The 21483-nt window shown below is 40.5% G+C and overlaps 1 protein-coding gene across 2 annotated transcripts; it reads left to right on the plus strand.

Annotated features, from left to right (window-relative positions):
• The first annotated feature begins 1617 nt into the window (after window positions 1-1617).
• On the plus strand, window positions 1618-21161 carry STEAP4 (STEAP4 metalloreductase). Of its 2 annotated transcripts, XM_084785795.1 has the most exons (6): window positions 1618-1828; window positions 2076-2174; window positions 15413-15870; window positions 16939-17466; window positions 19037-19201; window positions 20522-21161. In XM_084785795.1, the coding sequence occupies exons 3-6, from the start codon at window positions 15415-15417 to the stop codon at window positions 20783-20785; spliced, it is 1413 nt and encodes a 470-aa protein (XP_084641921.1). In that variant the 5' UTR covers window positions 1618-1828; window positions 2076-2174; window positions 15413-15414; the 3' UTR covers window positions 20786-21161. The 2 variants fall into 2 exon arrangements, with proteins under 2 accessions (XP_084641921.1, XP_084641920.1); XM_084785794.1 differs by lacking the exon at window positions 2076-2174 and having other exon boundaries at window positions 1620-1828.
• Window positions 21162-21483: the final 322 nt, after the last annotated feature.

A 21483-nucleotide genomic window follows, 5' to 3' on the forward strand; every position in this document is an offset into this window, starting at 1 on the left:
CCTATGATTGAGCAGCCTGCTGCACATAACATGAAATGCCCAGATGAAAAGTATGCAGTGGCCAGAATGCCTGGTGCCCTTGGCAACTGTCTTCACAGTAACTGTTTGGTATTCCATGGCACCTAATGAATCTGCATTCTGTATGTAAAGAGCAGAGTCGGTGTGTCAAGAATCAGGTCCCTATATCAACAGGCTTAACAGCAGATTCTACCCCATGATATATGATCAGAACAAAGCACTTAAGTTCTCTCAGACTCTGAACTCTAAAACCCAGAGTCTTCCAAGTCTGTCTCTCACCCAGAGAGACATGAGGCTTCTTAGAGACATGCCGATGTCTTTTTTCTCAGACACATACCCATCTCCCACCTGGGAATCTTCAAACTCAGGAAATTCAATGCCACAAAATCAGTTCTTTAATGTTCTTTTCTGGCCTAAGAATACTACCCTGAACTCTTAGCAAATCCAAGACTGGGAAGTAGGTATATTAACAAGCACAGTAGATGCTCACCGATGTGGTACTACATTAGGTGTGCTGGGAAACCACCCATGAGGAGAGAAAAACAAAGTAAGTCTCCTAAGGAGTAAAATGTCCTAACCACTGAGCTAAAAGAAAGAAAGTATTTAATCACAAGCAGTTTTGGGGACATGACTTTTTGGAAGACACCGACTCCACAGGACACGTGAAGAGAGTTACAATCCAGACAAAGAGGAGACTGGCTCAAGTGTTCTGAGAACACACTTCCCCTGAGACTGTGAATCTGAATTTTGGCAAGAGTGCCATGGCAGTCAAACCAGATGGTTGGGAGGGAGACACATTTGGAGAACTCTGCATTTTAGACCATAAAATAGCAGTGTAGGAATGCTCTTTACCCCAGGTTTTTATGGTTCTTTATGCCTTAAGCTACTTTGAGGGTGGATTTGAGTGCCTCTGTGGAAAGATACACCAATCCAAATGTATACGTGGCCAGCCCTCCTCATCATGGATTTTTCATCTGTGGATTCAACAACCTATGAATCAAAGCTATTTAGGAAAAAAAAATATTTTCATCTTTTCTGCATGTGGAGGCGGGGTTGTTTGTTTGTGTTTGTTTCTTGTCATTCTTACCCAAACAATAAAGTATGACATCCATTTAGATAACATTTGTATTACATTGTTACCATGTAGAGATGTTTTAAAATAAGCATGAAGAGGTATACTCTTTATGGAAGAGACTTGCACATGCCTGAGTTTCAGTGCCACCCAGAGCAAGCCCCTGTGGACATAGAGATAAACCTACAATTGGAAGGAAGACCTGAAAATACTACATCTTTCAAGCTCTGGCTCTAAGCAGGAGAAAGATGCCACCATTTCAAAAGAACAGAGGCAAGATGGCAACTAAGAGAAATGCCTAAGGCCCTTGTCCATGTACTGCTTTCTTAGCTGCCCAGAGTCCTCTGGCTCCAACAGGAAAAGGAGCGCCTCTCTGCCCCTCTAGGCTGCAGCCGGCCTGGAATGCTCCATCCCAAGAGCTCCGGAAAACCCCTTTTAATCCCCGCTTGCCAGAGGGAAACGAAAGCAGCCACATCTGCAAGCCAGAGCAGCACACAAAGTTCTGGTCCTTCCAGCTTTGCGGGATTCCCAGGTTGAACTCTTCCGGGAAACTTGGTTTCACAGCTCTTCTTGCGAAATCAAGCGGGCCCTCCCTCCTCCGCTCTCGGGCTTCTTAAAAGCAAGAGCCTGGAGCCAGCGCAGAGCACAGGCTAGCTACCTCGCTCTGCATGCCAGCAGGCAGAGCCCACAGCAGCTGCGCCTGACCAACCACCGCCCTTGGGGCGCCTCTCCCCGCAGGTGGGTCCCTCTATTGGCTCTTGCCTTGTCACTTTCGCCAGGGGCTGAGCTTCTTTTTCTGTCTCAGGCCATCTCCAGCCCTTGTTTTCTGGATGGCACTTTGAAGGCAGCTGATACTGAGATGTAGGCAAACTCACCCCCATATCCCTCTCGTAAAAAGGTCACCCAAGGCTGCGTCACGATCAGTTAAGCAACGCAGCCAAGACAATTGTTACCTTCCTGACTTTGTGTTACTCATCTCATCAAGGTGCAGGGAGCTCCCAAGTAGCAAGACCCAGGGCCGGATTCTTTATCTATCTGGATTCATACAAATCTGAAGCACCGTGGCAAAGGAGCCTGGAAGAATGTAGGTGTGCAGTCTAGCAGTGTAACACTAAATCTGGGGACTTCTTCACATGGAGCTGAAATTGGGCAGCCGGTCTTCCTTGGTCTTAATTTAAATATCCTTAAGCAGCTTAGTGATTGCTTTTCCAGAGAAATACTGTTTGTGACGCAGTGTACTGCACAAGGAAAAGAAAACCTGTCCAAAGGCAGGTGGTAGGTGGGTTTGGCGATATGTTGTTGTTGTTGTTGTTGTTGTTGTTGTTGTTGTCGTCATCATCGTCGTCGTTATTATTTTATTCTGAATGAAACTTTAAAGGATGAATGGTGTGCCCTGGAAAACAAGTTGCCTGACCTTGGTTGGGGTCCGGGTGTTTAGAGTTCTATTCCTACTTTTTACTAGCCGCTCAATTGCCCAGCCTTAGATCTAAGCTGAAAGCCTTTTACACGGGCTCCAGCTCTACCAACGTAAAAAGCCTTATGACTTAAGATGCACTGGATGTGAAAGGTGTTGAAAGTCTTGCTAATGCTCTAGGCATAACTGAATAATTATTTTTCATAACAACGCGAGCTTTGTTTTTATAAGGAAACTACACAGCTGTTCTCACAGGAGCATCCGAAAGTTTCACCACATTTAGCATTCAGAGAATACCCTAGGCTTTCAAACCATTCTTCAGCCTTGCTGTGTGAGAATGTCCAATTCTGTATAAATGGCAGTCACATAAATGTCACTCACACGAAAGAACATTTTTTTCCTTATACAGTAGGTGTAATTTTATAAAATGGCACATTTATTTGAAGCAGTAACTTTTTTGAGATATGGCCTTTGCGAGGCCCTGGGTTTTTCAGAACGCTGTGATTTAGCACGGTGTGAAATCCAACCTGCATGCATTCTACCTGCATGGCAAACACCACCAGCCCAGAGAGCAGGGTGAAGCACTCTCTATTAATCAGACTTCAAGGCTGTAAAGTAAATGGTACATGTGTACATCAAGACTGGGTCATTGCACTTTCTCCATTTGGCAACATTTATGGTTTTGCTGAAATTCACACAGCAACTGGCAGTTCAGAAACCAAGCATACACAAGGCCTGACCTTTGACTTGAGGATGGTTTGCAGACATCTGCCTCTCATAAACTTACGAACTGTTATTTAGAAGAAACCAGAGAGACTTTTACAACCTTTTGTAAAAAGCTAAAAATATTAAGCCCTGCAGCATGTTACAGATGGCTTTAGAGAAATAGGTTTGCTATAGAACATGAAAGTGGAGTGACTAATCACTCCACACTGCCTTGTCTCTGAAAGGATTACCCGGAAATTACCTATGCCATAGAACCCGTATTTAAATGGTACACATTTTGTTCTCAAAGACTATATACCTGAATCTGCCATCAAAGAAACACGTGGCAGTTTTTCATGGTCCTCACTCTCTAGTTTCCCTCACAATAATTTAGGGACCATGGAGATGGTCAGTAGGTAAAATACCTGCTCCCAAATCAGGCGGACCCAAGTTCAAGTCCTCTGCAATCTCATAAAGAACTGGTTCCTATAGCACACACCCATAATCTTGTCACTGGGGTGACTCCAGGAAGGACCCTTAGAGCTCATTGGCCAGCTGGTTTTGCCAAATTGGTGAGCTCCTTGGATAGGAGGGAGGCTGGATGAGAAGAAGGGAGACAAGGGAAATCAATGGGGGAGGGGAGAATGTGCATGAAGTACATCACGGACATGTATAAAAAATGTTATAATGAAACCCATTTTACATATAATTAATGTATGCTAATGAAAGCCTGTGATGGAAAGCAATCCAGGAAGACAGCCGGCATTGACCTCTGACCTCCACCCATGTAGGTACATGTGCATATACACATACAATCAAATAAATGAATAGATTTAGGCATTTTTAAAAAATCAGATACTATAAAAAATCATTTTCTTGGAAGTCTTAAAAAGACTGACAAATGACTGATAAGAGGGAAACAAAGTCAGCAGCAAGTACACAGTCACCCTTCGAAGCTGGAGGGCTTGTTAGGACTGAGCTGAGCTGTCATCTGAGGAGGCCGTTGGTTAAGCACCTATAACTTCTGTACCCATAGTTCCCACCAGGAGAAGAAAAATTAGCCAAGCATAGTTACTTTTTCTGGATGGGTTTTAGGACTCTTTTAAACATGAGACTAGATAATAATAGAAATGAAATTTACAAGGACAAGGCCTCTGGTATTACCTGTTTCTGCTCATATTCAAAAAGAATGGCTCATTAGTTAATTATGAAGACTTCCTGAGCAGTTCTATGAGATATATTAAACCCACTCAAATGTTTTTCAGTGACTTTTAGGTCATTTTCAAAATGGTTTTAATTAACATTTGTTCTTTTGTTAAGAAGAAATCAGTACCGGGAAGAATAAAACTAAGTAAATAACTAAAGGATAATGAATGCTTAAAGCAATATGTGATAAGAAAAAACTTGGCCTATATAGACATAACTTTTCTTCCAAAATTGCTGAAGAATAAAGAACAAAGAATGCTTTCGCTGTTTGAAGATTGTCTTTCAGGAGCATGTCCTTCCAAAAAGAATGCACTGGTCTACACAAAGAAATATTTCTACACTAATTAAGCAGGGAGTACATTGGCATTCTGATCTAAATTCTGCATTGTGTTCAGTTTATTCACCCATGTGTGGAGAGGTCTTTCTGTGTTGTACTTTGACAGGAGCATATTTCTGAAAAGTAATTTTGAGAGCTATACGGTTCTTTTAAATTTAAAGTACATCATCGTTCCTTACATCAGAGTAAAGTTCACTTTTCTTCTTAAAAGCAAAGAAAATGTATGGGAAGGGTAATTTTGAAAAGTTAAGAGCTGTAATTTTGAATCAGAAGACTAAGACATAACAGTCTAATTACATAGCACATCTCTAAAAAGAGGTCCAAGCAGGGTGTGAGAGATGGCTCAACGGTAAGAGGCCACACCACTCTTGCAGGGGACCCGAGTTCAATTCCCAGAACCCATGTTGAGGGCTTTGCAACCACTTGTAATTCCAGCTCCAGGAAGATTCAATGCCTCTGGCATTCTTGAGTACCTACGCATGTGCACAAACACACACACACACACACACACACACACACACACACACACACACACACACTTAACTAAAATAAGCATCTTTAAATTGTTAGAACACAAACTCTGTGGTCTCAGAACTCAGTACTAAAAGGAATAAAATGCATTAAGAACAAAGTTGGCTCTCCTAGCTCACTGTTAGTGGGCAAAGCTGTAGACTTAGGGAATAGGAAGATAACAAGTGTAAAACAGGAAGCCCATATCTTTCATCTACATGTGCTGTACTTACAATTTGGAAACACTGAACTTAGCTTTGAGTCCAAGTTAAATGGTGGCTAAAGCAACTCTACAGGCTTTAACAAATGTTCTTCTCCATCTCCTAGCAGATCAGTGTCCTTGGTGTACACTCCCAATATCTGCACATCCCTGTACTTTGCCCTCACATGTGTGTGCTAGTGGTTTGGCCATAAGCTATGCCATCCCTGAGATGAGCTCCCCCGAGTACAGGGACTTCCTGATTCTTCACTTTATCTTTGCCTAACATAGTGGCTGGCACAGAGAAGCTATTGTAAATAAGCCTGAGAAAGTGAGACCTTACCGAATCACTCCTGAAAACACTGATTCCTATGTGGCAAAGATGCTGCCCAAAGATGTACATAGTCAATGTGTATGAATGATCATTAACACTGTCAATGTCCAGATTTTAGCTCTACCATTTGGAGATAAGATTAAGAATTTTTTCTTTAACATACAAATAGTCAAAGCTATTATACTTGCTTTTATTAGTAGAAGAATGTAAAAACAGCATTTATTTGCTTTCATTTTAGTAACCTTATGTTACATTACTGGGCCAGCATGCAGTGTGAAGCCCATGAACAGGCAGCAGGACCTATCGCTATTGAAGTGTTCTTATTACACACACACACACACACACACACACACACACACACACTATTGTGTTTCTTGTTAATTCTTCCTCAGCACAAAATTTCAAAGATTATTCATTTATCATGTTCAAATCTGTGACATAGAAATAGGAAAATATAGTGTAAGAAATGGGAGAAAGTTGAGATAGAGATCGTATAGGAAATAGGAAGATGCTGAGGCAAAGTCCACCTTTGATAATTTCCCATGACATTTATGGGTGTGGGTGACCATCTTGTTTGGACAAAGTTACCTACTTGAAAATTAAAATTATTACATCACTTCCCAGACCTCCCTGACAATAACTCCAAAAGCCAAGTTCGCTAGTTGACTCTAAATGTCTGGGAATTGTTGGAGATACCAAACTAAGCAGATGTTCATAGAGCGCATCTTGCAGTCTGCTCAAGAGAATGCTTTCTCTGCTGTTGGTAACCTTTGGGTCCTGCTCCTGCTGCCAAAACATTGGTGAAGTGCAGATTTGTAAGTGGGTCCTGATTTAAAAGGCTAGTAGTGATCAAGGTAAATTCACTGAGACGAAAGCATAAGGATGTTGCTCAGCTGCTAGAGTGTTTGCAGAGCATGCACAAAGCCCTGGGTTTGAGTCCTGGCGTACTCTGGTAACCCTGAGCAGCTAGAAGGTGGAGCAGGAGGATCGAAAGTTCAAGACCGTCCTCAGCTACATAATGAGTTCAAAGCTAGCCAGAACTATATGAGATCCTGTCTCCCCACCACACACACACACACACACACACACAAGGTGTACATATTAGATATTAGATGGGGAGCCTAAAAATTCATTTTTGTGAGCTTTAAATCTCCATAAAGTCCCCTTTCTCTTCAGAGTATATTATTTTATTTTTACTGTTACTAAGTACATGCTTTGCGTGATGAACATTAGTATTTATTTCATTCTATTTCTAATGGTTTATTGTAGTTTATGATCAGTATTGATTAAAGATGGATGCTGCTCACAGACTTGGAACAAAATGCACCATCCAAACCAGATCTGAATTTCCTAGTGTAAGTGTCTGTGTGTGAATGTGCTTTGGGACATAGTCACTCTAAAAACTACTTGTTATTTAGCTGAAACTCAAATTGAACTGATATCACATGTTTTTTTTATTTATTAACTTTGGCATCCCTCACTTACAGTCTCCTTACAGAGACTCACATAGACCAGCACTCAAAATTTGACTGCTCCTCTCTCATAGAAATTTTTATTGTGTAACCCTATTCTGTATTCTTTGGAGCCTTACTACCTGCTAAACCAGACTATTTATTATTTATGTGTTCATTGGCCAATTTTTTATAATAATGCATGGACACATTTTGAAGCATACAAATTCAGAATTCTGACTACTTTCAGGGAATGAAAGCACTTTATAAGATGTCTGCATTCTTTGCCTCCTCATCCTCAGTGGTCCTGTGTGCTCCACAGCGGAATGTGGTGTGTGTGTGTGTGTGTGTGTGTGTGTGTGTGTGTGTGTGTGTGTGTGTGTGTGTCCAGAGTGGCTAGTGTCTGAGGAATTCAGGTGTTTGAAGCATCATTTCAGAATCCAAAGCTGAATTCTCAAATGGAGAAAGAGGCAAAGTGACTCTAAAGGTTGTTTCAATGAAATGACTAACCAGCTCTGGTGCTTTCCTAGGTGTGTAGTGCTGTTAAAGAACTCAGTGGGAGGCCTGGGAGGTTTTCTCAGTTTGGCTAACAACTCTATAAGATGTCCTTGACAGAATGACAGAGAAAAGCTACCTGTAGTCTGACATCCTTTGACTCTTTGTCTCTTGTGAGGTTTGCTCACTCAGGCCTGCTTTTGCCTTTGGCTTTTCATAAAGAGAGACCCTCTAGTTTTCAGTCAAGACTACAGGGAAAACTTGTGAAGAAGATGAAATGAAACAAGAGTGTGGTCCTTCAGTTTCTGTGCAAGCTCTCCACCTGATTTGAATGTGCCTCGGGGGCCGAGAAGCGCTAGTTCTTAGCATAACACTTTACAGAAGGATGTGCTTTCCACAGCCCTTAATCGTCACAAGAAGTCTTTAATGACTAAAGCCAGGAAAGTGTGGTGGGAAGAAAGATGTCTATACCCGATGCCCCCCGTCCTCCTACCCTCTTCTCAGCCCACTCTGGATGGATCCTTTCTGCCCACCTTAGGAGAGGCCTGGCACACTACTTTCTGAAACTAAAAGTCGTGTGTTGTGTCAGTGACGGCTTTCTCTTTTGGCTTGTTTTGATCACCGCCAAACTTTTTCATATGAAGTTTATTTTTGCATTTTTAGTTTGCATAAACATATAGAATTGGATTAGCTAATAAATAAGATAACTCCAGCGACGTGAGTAAATAATTGAGGGTCAGGCTTTGTATAAGGAATTTGAAGTTTCTTTGGATTTTTTTTTAGCATTAAAGATGACAGAGAAAGTCATAGTAGCTATTTATACCTTTTTAAATTATCTGCACCAGAGAGAGGAGAAAACCTTCTTTCCATTTCCTTCTAGAAATGGGATCACCTTTATAAATATTTACATATTTTCCTCTTTGTTCTATAAAATCTTTGGGTGAAACAAATGGTCCATTTTCTAATCTCAAGGAGAGAAAGCACCACACTTTTAAAGAGCCATGTTTAGGCTGTTGGCGTTCTTACTAAAAGACCTAAGATGCTCTCCCCCAAGGAACTGACAGTGGTAAAATGTGTCATTTGGTCCCAGGGTTCTGGTACATAGAGGACTGTAAGTTTTGAGTTATCTTTTAAATGAGGTCTATGTTATTATGCATCATATAACTTTTTCTACTTGTTAGCTATCTACATACTACTATTGCATAAGTTAATGCACAAGCTCGTGTGTGTGTGTGTGTGTGTGTGTGTGTGTGTGTGTGTGTGTGTGTGTGTACACGTGAATGTTCAGCAGTTAGGCTAGGCTGGCCGGCCAGCAAGCCCCAGCAATGCCCCTGTCTCTACCTTCCCTGGCCTGGGATTAAAGGCATGCACCACAGCTGGCTTCTAACATGAGTGCTGGGTCCTCAGGCTTACAACATTGAGCAAAGACTTTACAACTGAATTTTCTTCCCAGTCCAATCAATTAATATTTTAACCTAACCTATGTATTTAATCTCCTAACATTTCAATTAATTTGTGTTACAAATTTGGAATTTTTGAAACATTGATTTTTTTTTTTTAGTATAACTCTTAAAAGAAAATTTTGTGTACATACAAGATTATTCTACAAATTACATGGAGAAAGGAGTTAGACCAGCTATAACAGTTTTTAAAGAATATAGTAAATAGAATGACTATCAAATTTTAGACATATATTTATGTATGTGTAAACATTTTAGACACACACACATATATGCATATATCCATATATTTGTTTGTAGCTGTCAGTATTGTAAGGTGTAGACAAAGGAACAGATGCATAGATCAGTGGAGCTGAACAGAAACCCTGATGTGGACTATGGATTTTTAACAAAGGTGCAAAAGCAATTAATAAAACAGAATAGTATCTAGGCACGGTGGAACATGCCTCTACTCCCAGCACTTGGAAGACAGAGGCAGGCACATCTCTATGAGTTTGAGGCCAGCCTGGTCTACAAAGTTAGGCCAGGACAACCAAGGCTACACAGAGATACACTGTCTCAAAAAGAATTTTAATTAAAAAGTTAAATAAAACAGAATAGTATTTCAACAAATGATAGATGTGCATTTAGTTAACTTACGTAGGCAACACACACACACACTGGCCTAAGCCTTAAACTTTGTAAAAAGTAAGCTGAAAATAGGTCATAGAATTAACTTTTACACTTTTAGAAAAATATGTGGAATCTAGAGTTCATGAAGAGATTTTAGATATCAAAAGAATAATCTATAAAACAAAAAAATCAATAAATTAATATCATGAAATTTAAGAACTCTTTTTCTATGAAGACCTAGTAAGACATGAAGGAAAAAAACAAGTCATAGGCTGGGAGAGCATATAAATGACATATCTACAAAAGCTCTTATATCTAATATGTCAATACATGAATGTGCGATATATTGTCTAATTAGAAAATAGGCCAAAATCTGGGTGTGGTGGCTCATATATAATCCAAGAACTTAGGTCACTGAGGCAGAATGGTGGTACAAGTCTGAGACTACCCTAGGCTATATAGATTTATAGGCCAGCCTGAGCTGGAGTAAAGCTTTTATCCCTGAGAATAAAGGGAGAGTGGGAAGGAGGAAGGAAGAGAAGGAAAAAGGAAGAGAAGGAAGGAGGAGGGAGGAAGAGAGGGAGGGAAGGAGGAGGAGGGAGGATGGACAAAAGACATGAAGCAATGTGTCACTGAGGATGACATGAAGATGACAAGTAAGTACATAACAAGATGTTCAGTGTCACCAGCCATTAGGGAGATACTAATTAAAACCACACTGAAATAACAAAATAGCTAAAACTAAAGATGCTGGAACTCATAAAATACTGAGGAGGGCTGTAGAACAGCATGGCCACAAGCAGTTCCATACAAAAGTGAGTGTGGACTTGCCATGAGACCCAGCAATTGCACTGGGGAGACTTTGTCCCAAACAAATGGAAACTTGTTGTCATGCCAAAACTTGCACACGAATGTTCATTGCAGTGGCGCAAGTTGGAGACAACTAAAAGGTCCTGCACTGGATGAAAATAACTCTGGAACTTCAGGTATAACTCAGTGGTAGAGTATGGTGCCAGCTTTGCATTTGGTCTCCAGAAACACTTTTAAGTGTAATTGAAATGCAGCTCTTCCGGGGAACACTCGTCAGTAATAACGTGGGAAATCTGATAAACAGAACAGCTTGGATGGATGTCAGGGGCATTATGCTAGTGAAAAACAAACAAGGAAAAAAAGAGAGAAATGGGTGTGGCTATGAAGAAAAGCGGCAGAGAGGTCAGGTGCTGAACAGCCAAGCATCTCTTTAGACTCATGGGAGTGTCTCTAAAGAACGCTGCCTTGGGTCCTTTAGAGTGCACGGGGTGGAATGCACAGTCTGGAGAGCACGCTGGGCAAGATTCTTCTTCACCTCAATGACAGCTGCCTCTGTGGCCATCAAAGTTACCTTCACTGCTTTGTAGCTGCGTCATTGGGCGTTGATCCCTAACCTACGTAAACATTCCTGTGGGATCACTTTGCCTTCCTCCATATTTGGGTCAAGGAACGCTTCTGGAAGGTGTTTCTATGGGAAGAAAACCAGTTCTGGAGGTTTTCCCAAACTAGGAAATTCCTGTTCTTTCTGGCTGCCCAGCTGATGGTGTGTAGCACCTACAAGCCTGAGGGAACCACTGTTGCTTTAATTCTTTAGCCAGTTTTACCTTCAGTAAATGATCTTCCTGTTTGCTGCCTTCTTCACTGTTTCCTGTTTCGCTCTATTTTATATCTAAGAGTAGGCTAGGAAATTTTGGAAAAGTCTGAGCAAGAACCCTTACCACCTTCATAAACCCATGTTTACATGTAGCTATTCCAGGGTACAACTACGTCAACCTGGGTGTGGTAACCTTCTTTGTGCAGCACTTATTGTAAAAGATGCCCTCTGCACACATCCTAGTTCTGTGAACACATATGATTAGAATATTTCCCCCAATACCTCAGAAATAAATCACTACCAGGAATTACTAATTTTTTCCCACATTTTTCATTTCACCATTCCAATCATGGTAACTTTAAGTCTGATAATATTTTTCATTAAAAAAAAAAATTATACCTCGCCGGGCGTGGTGGCGCACACCTTTAATCCCAGCACTTGAGAGGCAGAGGCAGGCAGATCACTGTGAGTTCGAGGCCAGCCTGGTCCACAGAGTGAGTCTAGGTCAGCCACAGCTACACAGAGAAACTCTGCCTCGAGAAAACAAAAAAGAAAAAGAAAAGAAAAAAATATACATCTTGAGTCATCTTGCCAGCAGAGCCACAACAAAGGATCGTGTGCAACTGATTTATTAGAGCTGCGATCCTGGGGAGATAGAGAGAAGGGCAGAGGCATGGCCAGGGCACGTGGGAAACACAGTGCAAGAGGAAGTTACGTTAAAGCACCGCCACAGATAATGACCGCTCTGGGCCGCTGGGGCCCTATGAGGACCCAAATGTGTCTTACTGAGTGCCAGAAGAAAGAGGAGCCACAAGAGAAAGACAGAGTCCACAGAGGTGTGCTCCCTGTTGGGTTGTGGTGCTCCTCACCCACCCACCCCCACTCCGCACCCCGTTGACAGTTTATGTCTAGATGTTAAGGAGACACAGATGACAGGGAAGTCCCACACCAAGAAGCAGGAGGCACAGATGTAAGACCCCAAGCTGCCTTTCTGCTGCTCAGTGTTTGCTGAGCAGGGCTCAGTTTCTGCCCAGAGACTAGAAATAGCACCAGGAGGATTTCAAGAGAGGCTCAAGGTGTAGCCTCAAAGTGTCAGCCTTCGAGTAACTTCCACAGCAATGAGGAAGTGCTTGGGGAATGAGTAAGCTGCATTTCCTTTTATTGGGTCAATCAGTAATATTTTAATATCTCCTTCCCAGCTTTTACGTCTGCAATTTGCCCAGTGACATCTCTGAAGGTTTGAAAGTGAAGACAAATCTTAATGTTTAGAGGAACAGCCCAAGGATGTTACCTTAAACTGCCAAGATATATATTAAGAGAATACTGAATTAAAATATGAAAAATTGTAAATAAAAGAAATTCATATGTCATCCATTTCTACATCTGTGTTTTGATAAATTCGTATGGTCTACAGCCCTTTCATATAGGATTTTATTATGAAAAAATAAATGGAGAGAGTAGGCACATCATAATCTCTAGTTAAGATTATTGAGTGTTCTTAAAATATTCTCTTATATAAGTATGATTATGGCTCAAGTTATGTACTTTATATAGATATTAATTAAGTAATTGGTGGGTTAAATTCCTTAGATAATGAATAGATTAAATAACCTACTAAAGATGAAGTAACTCATTGAGCATTATTGTCTGAGGAGAAGCACACTCAGTCAGGAGTGCGCTTGTCTTATAGGTACGAGGACCTGCACTGGATTCCCAAAGCCCTGTGAAAACGCTAAGCATGGAAAGCATTTATAACAGCACTGACAAATAGGGCCCTGGAACCACTGGCCAGCTAACCAAACCTTGCTCAGCTTCAGGCCCTCAGGAGAGCCTGTCTCAAAGGTGGTAGGGACCCTTCCTAAGGATGCTACCCAAAGTTATTCTTGGGCTCCACAAACATACACACATGTGCTCCAACACACACACACACAGAGAGAGAGAGAGAGAGAGAGAGAGAGAGAGAGAGAGAGAGAGTTAATGCAGAAACTAGCTCCACACAGTCAATGTCTTAATTTTTACAAAACTTTACAGAAAATTAGAATGAATTAGTTCAGCAGTCAAATGGCCCAAATCACCTGCAATCACGGCATTTGTAGCAACCCATGAGAATATGGCTACAAAGAAGTTAGTTTCTCATTATTAGTAAATTCACCAGTTCTATAATTTCTGCACATAGTAATATAGTGTGAGGAAAAGAAACATTAGAATAAAGTAGTGGAGGAAATGAGGAGGTGGCTTGTCAGTCCTTTGACATACAAAGTAGGTGGACAGACAAAATGATAAATGCATCAGGTTGGAGCTTGAAAACTTGTTCTATAAAGATAGTTGTTAACTGCTGGGTAGTGGTGGTGCACGCCTTTAATCCCAGAACTCTGAAGGCAGAGGCAGGCCAGATCTCTGTGAGTTTGAGCCCAGCCTACTCTACACAGTGAAATCCAGCACATCCAAAGCTACACAGAGAAACCCTGTCTTGTAAACACCAATATATATGTAATATATTTTACAAATATATATATACTATATATTTTATATATAAATATAAAAATTCACATATAAATATAAAATATAAAATATAGAATATGCATATGCATTATAAATGTTATGTGTTATATATTATATGATATATGCCACATACTGTGTGTAAATGTAAAAGTTTATATATAAATAAAAATTATATATAAATAGAAAACATATAAACAAATAATATATAAAATATATACTATTTAATATATATTTTAATATATATTTTATATTTCTATATAAAACATATATTATATTAAATATATTTTATAAGCATTATACTTATATTTATATAGTATAGATTATGTCATATATATTTATAATATACTACTATGATGTATTATGATGTATAGTAATATTATATAAAATATATTATATGTGTGTTACCTGATTTGCAGCTAGCCAAATTTGCTATTTAATAGTTTGCATTCATAGATTCTAAGAATCTTTTAAAGGACAGCCATGCTTGCGTACTAATATCCTTGTTCAACCTCAGCTAATTTCCCACACACCTTCGTGCTCTTCTTGACACCTGCTGAGGGCATCTCTGGATAGCTGGTAAAATGATTCAGTTGTGTTGACTATTCGGTTTCTGTGGTAGTACACGAAAGTCCTGTATTGTCTCTCTCATGACTCCGGTCTGAGTGCAAAGATCTGCATGATCTGCGTGTGCTACGATTGCACAAGTTCAATCAAGCTCAGCTAAGACAACAAAACTTTTTCATGAGCTAAACAGAAAGGGAACATTCCCAAAGCCCCCTTTCTAAAAAGGTACAGTTTTATATGTCTTTATATGTTTACTGATTGACATGGAAGCTACAATGCAAAGACTGACCACATCACTTATATTTGGTATGGAAACTGCACACCAAATTCACTGAGTTCAACTGCCAACCCACTTGAATGAAAGAAGTAATGTCTCTAGTCCCTAGGCAGCATCCTGTCTACTGCAACGTCTCTCTGCCTTGCTTATTGGTTATCTTTAATTCCTCAGCCCCCTCCTCTTCCCTGCACGCTGTGCCGGGAACACAGGGGGGACCCTTCTCCTTCAGACGCTCACATTCCATTCTGCTCATGCTTAACAAATATTTGCCAACTGTCTAGCCCTTCGTAGACAGTGCATTTCTCAGCATGGAAAAATAAACCATTGACAATCAGAGTCCTTACCCACAAAAAAAGCCACTAAATTAGCTAAACATTTCAAGTACAACTTGAGAAAAGGTGTTCTTAAAGAAGACACCTATTCTCCCAAAGAATACAGAGTAACCTAGATTACTGTACAAAAACCAGCTTCTGAACACTGACCGTGGCTGGATTCCCCAAGCAAGATGTTCAATTGTTTTGTAAACATGGCGCATTTTTCTGTTAATGTCTCGGGGGTTCTCAGTTACAAGCTGATGATCTATAAATTCTTTTGAATGTCTACACCTTTAATTTCTTTTGTTTGCTTTTCAGTAATGGAGAAAACGTGTACAGACTTGTTTCCTCTGACTACCAATTCCTCAGAAAAGCAAGAGACTGTCTGCATTTTTGGAACAGGGGATTTTGGGAAATCGTTTGGGTTGAAAATGCTTCAGTGTGGTTATTCTGTTGTTTTTGGGAGTCGAAACCCCCAGGGGTCCAGCCTTCTGCCCAGGGGAGCAGAGGTCTTGCACTATTCTGAGGCAGCATCGAAGTCTGACGTCATAATCTTAGCCATGCACAGAGAGCACTACAACTTCCTCACAGAACTAGTTGATTCTCTCCGTGGAAAAGTATTGGTAGATGTCAGTAACAACCACAAAATCAATCAGTATCCAGAATCAAATGCTGAGTACCTTGCTCGGTTGGTGCCAGGAGCCCATGTGGTCAAAGCGTTTAACACCATCTCAGCCTGGGCTCTCCAGTCAGGAACACTAGACGCAAGTCGTCAGGTAAGATTAAATGAAGTTGTGATCAGCATTTTTTCTTTTTTTTTTCTTTTACATAAACATTTATATTATTATCCACATATATAATAAGCTACCTATAGCAAGAAGAACCATGAAACAATCAAGAATTATATAAATATAATATTCTTAGTGTTTTGGCCATTTGTATTTGGCAGCCTTGAAGAAAATATCTTTCCTATCTTGGTTCATCTAAAATTCTGAATGTAAATCAATATCTATCATATCTCATCATTATCAACTTAAAACATCTATCTAGACCTAAAAACATCTTAACCCCTAAACAACTAAGCCTCGTTGTAAAACAAAGCTCTCTGGTCTTCACCCCTATCAGAGACTTGAGCATGAATAAAATTGACTACCTGAGTAAATCAGGAGTGAAGATTAGTAGCTTTCCAAATAAGAAGATGGCAGAGACAGTTTGCTACTTGAATAGTCACCCAAAACACTCTATAGCATTGGAGCATCATCAGTCTTTTAAAGGTGACTATTTTAATGAATTTAAATTTTTAATGTTTAAAATAATTCAGGTTTACTTACCTGAATACAATTCAAAAAATAAAAATCCCCAGTAAATATTTCATTTTTCTAATTGTGTTAAGGACAACTCTTTTGGGTTTGATTAAGAAGTATAGTCTATTGTGGTTCGTGTGCACCTCAACTTTTATTAATAGTTGATGGAACCAAATGATGTCTGAATCTGGAGTCCTCTTGCTCATACTGATTATTTGTGGACTGTGTGAAACCGGGTCCATTTATGCCCTGAGTTAGCCACAGTTGTAAATGATGTGGTACCCACACTCAGGAGAAAGATGAGAACCTCATCTTACAGCAACACTATGTGCCTAAAATCACCCTCCAGTAAAAAGCTTTCACTGCCCGGCATACACATGGCAGTTCAAAACATTATCTTGCTAGATATGTTGATCCTATACCTCTGTTTTGAAAACAATTCATTAATGTGTTATTTTTCAGTGTGGTTCTTATATATATTTTAATGATAATTATTAAAGAAAGAAAGTCATACATATGGAATTAAATCTCTTAACTCAGGTGTTTGTCTGTGGAAATGATAGCAAAGCCAAGCAGAGAGTGATGGACATTGCTCGCACCCTTGGACTCACCGCCGTGGACCAAGGATCTCTCATGGCAGCCAATGACATTGAAAACTACCCTCTGCAACTGTTTCCAATGTGGAGGCTCCCTTTCTACCTGTCCTGTGGGCTGTGTGTCTTCTTCTTTGTGTACTGTGCTATACGAGAAGTGATCTACCCCTACGTGAATGGAAAATTGGATACCACGTTTCGCCTGGCTGTTTCCATCCCAAACCGTGTCTTTCCTATAACAGCACTTACCCTGCTTGCCTTGGTGTACCTCCCTGGAGTCCTTGCTGCCATTCTGCAGCTCTACAGAGGCACAAAGTACCGCCGGTTCCCCAACTGGCTTGACCACTGGATGCTTTGCAGAAAGCAGCTGGGCTTGGTAGCTCTGGGGTTTGCCTTCCTTCACGTCATCTACACACTTGTGATTCCTATCCGTTACTATGTACGGTGGAGACTGGGAAACATCACCGTTACTCAGGTAACTGTCTTCTCCCCTGTAGCTCTCTACTCCTTAAAGCAAAGTGCAATCTTGGTCCACCACAATCCAATTCATAGCTGCAGAACAGTGTTCCTCAAAGTTTGTTCTTTGCTTTGTTTCCTTTTGTAGACAGTTTATGATTTAGGGCCAGCTGGCCTCAAACTCATGATTTTCCTGCCACCATCACCCATGTTCTGGGATTAGAGACATGGTTGTCAAACCCCAGCCAGCATCTTCATTTTTTAAAATATCAAGAATCAGAAACATTATCCAGAGGCTTTCAAATGAATCCAGTTGTGATTTCATAGAACCATTGACAATAAAAACTTAGATTCCAGACTCACTTGGCTCTAGATTTGTGATCTGGGGCTCACAGACCGTGACCAACTGGCAGACATGGCCCTCAAGGGTTCCTTTAGGTTAGAGTCAATAAACACAAACTCTCAACTTTCAAACCCCTGTGTTTGAAGTCTAAACCACTGTCCACTAAACATGGAATCCACACAAATGTGCACCACAGCAGTACAGACAAATTCTCGAAAGTTGCTTATAAACCCATTGCTGTCTGACTCCTGTGAGGTTGTCCTCAGTAGCCAGAAAACCAAACAGTTCTGAACAAATACCAGATGCTATCTTTATCTTATGAATTCTCAAAGACAAAATCAACTGAAGTGTCTCCACAGAAATACTACCAGTCTACTCTGGTTTAGCAATTAATGGTCTTGGGTATATTATGCTCTAGTGTCAAAGGCTATTAATCAATAACTCACCAGTGCTGTGTGCACCAATACCCTCACACATTGCCCTAACAAATGCTTGGAAGTTTCTTGAGTAAGAATCACACTACAGCTGGGCATGGTGACACATGCCTAATCCCAGCACTCGGGAGGCAGAGGCAAATGGATTTCTGTGAGTTTGAGGCCAGCCTGGTCTACAAAGTGAGTCCAGGACAGTCAAGGCTACACAGAGAAACTCTGTCTTGAAAAATCAAAAGAAAAAAAAAGAATCACAGTACATGTCCTGATACCTCTCACACTGTGATATGAAAGATTTAATGCTGTATTATCACATGAACAGCATGAAGGACCCAAACTGTGGGGGGGGAGGTGTGTATGTGTGTGTGTGCATGTTTGTATGTATGTGTGTGTATGTGTGTGTGTGTGTATGTGTGTGTGTGTCTATGTGAAGAGAGAAAGAAACAGACTAAACAATATAAAGCCATATTTTGATGTGATTGTTTGAGAACTCTGTGCTTTCTTTGAGAAGCAGAAAGCCATGTGCTAAAGAAGGGTAAGATAAATATTGACTTTGTTTTACGATACATAGGGTGAATTAAAACTCCCTACGTGTCTCCTAGAAACAAGAATTATAACTAAATCATGGGAGAACCGATTACCTTTTCTGCTCAAAACATTCAAATGTATTTTTCCAATGCTGTTCCTAAGTGATCAATCAGAAATGACACACCACTTGTGTTGTGCAAGTAACACCTGTGGAGGTATGTTGCAGTCCTTCTGCAAGAGCAAAGTGCAAGGAGCATCCATTTTAATTGTTTGTAATTTTTTCATAGGCTCTGACTAATAAAGACAACCCATTTAGTACCACCTCAGCCTGGCTTAGTGATTCCTACTTGGCCCTGGGAATCCTGGGCTTTTTTCTGTTTCTTCTCCTGGGAATCACTTCCTTGCCATCAGTAAGCAACGCAGTCAACTGGAGAGAGTTCCGCTTTGTCCAGGTAAGTGCTACACATTTAAATGTCTTGGTATTGCAAAGTGAATATAGCTTTTTACAGATATTCTAGCTTACTTTCATATAGTGCCTCATTTTCCATTTGGCTCCCTAACTTCCCCCAGTCAACTCATTAGCAGTTCCCTCAGAAAATGAACCCAGACACTGACAGGCAGACTAGATAAGGAGTTGATTTCCTGCTTGGGACATCTCGCCAAGATTCCTGAGACTCCCAGACACCTCTGAGACTAGAGAATGAAGAGCATCAGGAAGCTATTAACACAGAAGGTGAAAAAAAGAACCTAAAGACAAAAATCTCACCTTCCCAATTCAGTCTTACAATCTGCACATATTGATAAGAATAGGCAGATTTACCATAAAGCATAAAACTTCAACGCAAACCTTGATAAACATCATCACCCTGGACTGTATGAGAGTCTGTATGAGAGAAATTCTTTTTTTTTTTTTTTCACATATCAACCAACAGACACCTCATTAAAGGTAGTGACTATTCCTGGAGACCAGTAGTCCTCACAGTATCTGTCTCACCCATAGGAGCAATAGCATTATCACCCGAGGAGTTCGTTAGCCCACAAAGCCCCAGGCCCCACCCAATCCCTTGCAATGGGAAGCTCTGAAAGTGAAACACGGCAATTTGTTTTAACAAGCCCTCCAGATAATTCCAGTGCATGTTCACTGTGCAGCAGTGTAATAAAACAGACCATTAGTAATTGAAATTAGATTTGGATACCAAATCCTGCCATTTCTCTGAGGGGCCAAATGTAGACAAATTCAAGGAATGAAGGCAGAAAGAAAAGCTGAGCTTCAGAGTTCAAGGCCTCCCGAGCACAGTTTAGCGATTGCTTCTTACTGTGATGGAAGTGGGTTAGCACCTGCTTTCCACCAGCAGCAGAAAAGAATGCAGACCTTGTAGAAGTCATCTGTTTCTGGACTCCAGATAAGATGATCAAGAAAGAAATTTCCTTTGGTGGGCCAACAGTGCATTCATGTCTCCTAACTTACAAGCCTTTACTCCCAGGACATTTCTTTTATCAAGCCAGGTTAAGATAAAAACTAGGATGTCATCAATACACAAATCCTTTCATACTTTAATGCAATATTTACCCTCCTGAAGAAAGATTATAGTTTTATTTCCCTAAACCTAGTGGTGTTCTTTTTATTTTTTTTCCTAGCGGTGCTCTAAATATTATAATAGTATCATGTGTTTGTAGTTATTGACAAGTAAACTTCATTGGCATGCAGTATTTCATTCACTCTTTAAGATGATAATGATGTTAACTTCCGGGTTTTTGTTTTCTCTTTGTAGTCCAAACTGGGTTATCTGACCCTGGTCTTGTGCACAGCGCACACTTTGGTGTATGGTGGAAAGAAGTTCCTCAGCCCTTCGATTCTAAGGTGGAGTCTTCCTTCAGCCTATATCTTAGCACTCATCATCCCCTGCACAGTGTTGGTGATGAAGTTCATCCTTATCATGCCTTGCATAGACAATACCCTCACCCGCATCCGCCAGGGCTGGGAAAGGAACTCAAAATATCCCAAACCAGCACTAAATGGAAAATCAGATATCTAAGACAAAGTTGGATTCTCTGGAATTTCTGAATTGTGGTAAATGCTTAAGAAATAGTGTGTCCGGTTAAGAAAGCATTCTCCCTCATGGTGGTCGCCACTCTATCATCATAGTAGAAATGTTGCCTGACCTTGAAACACTAAAATAGGAAGGGAGCACAAATTTCCTCACCTCATGTGAGAGCTCACGGCAGGCCTCCCTCATTTCCTTCCTCAGAAGCCCTGGGGATGCCACTGTGATTGTTAGAGTGTCACTATGAAACTTCTTGGGCAACATGCATGATGTAATATTTTGCAAAGTTCTGGAAGAGTATATGCAACTTCCTTCTCTAATTCAAGGGCTGACGTAAGTGGAAAAAAAACAAAAAACAAAAAAACAACCCAACATCGATGGTCATATTAAGGGTTTTGCCCAAATAAAGTAGAAGGAATGAGGATTTGTTTGTTTTTTTTGGAAGGAGTGGTGAACCTGTGTATTGTCATACTAATGGGGGGGTATTTGGGGTTTGGGTATAGTCCTGAGCTTAAACCTAGGGCCTTATGCATGTTAAGCCAATGCTATGTTACTGAGCTACACCCCAGCCATGGCATAGTGAGTATGCAGTCATATGTAGCCCTTGACTTTGCTGATACCAATATGGATAATTTCTATGAGGAAATAGTTTATAACGTAACAAAGAAATCACACTTGGTTTGAAGTAA

The sequence above is a fragment of the Acomys minous genome (assembly GCF_964271855.1).
Source record: "Acomys minous genome assembly, chromosome: 6".
Taxonomy (NCBI): domain Eukaryota; kingdom Metazoa; phylum Chordata; class Mammalia; order Rodentia; family Muridae; genus Acomys; species Acomys minous.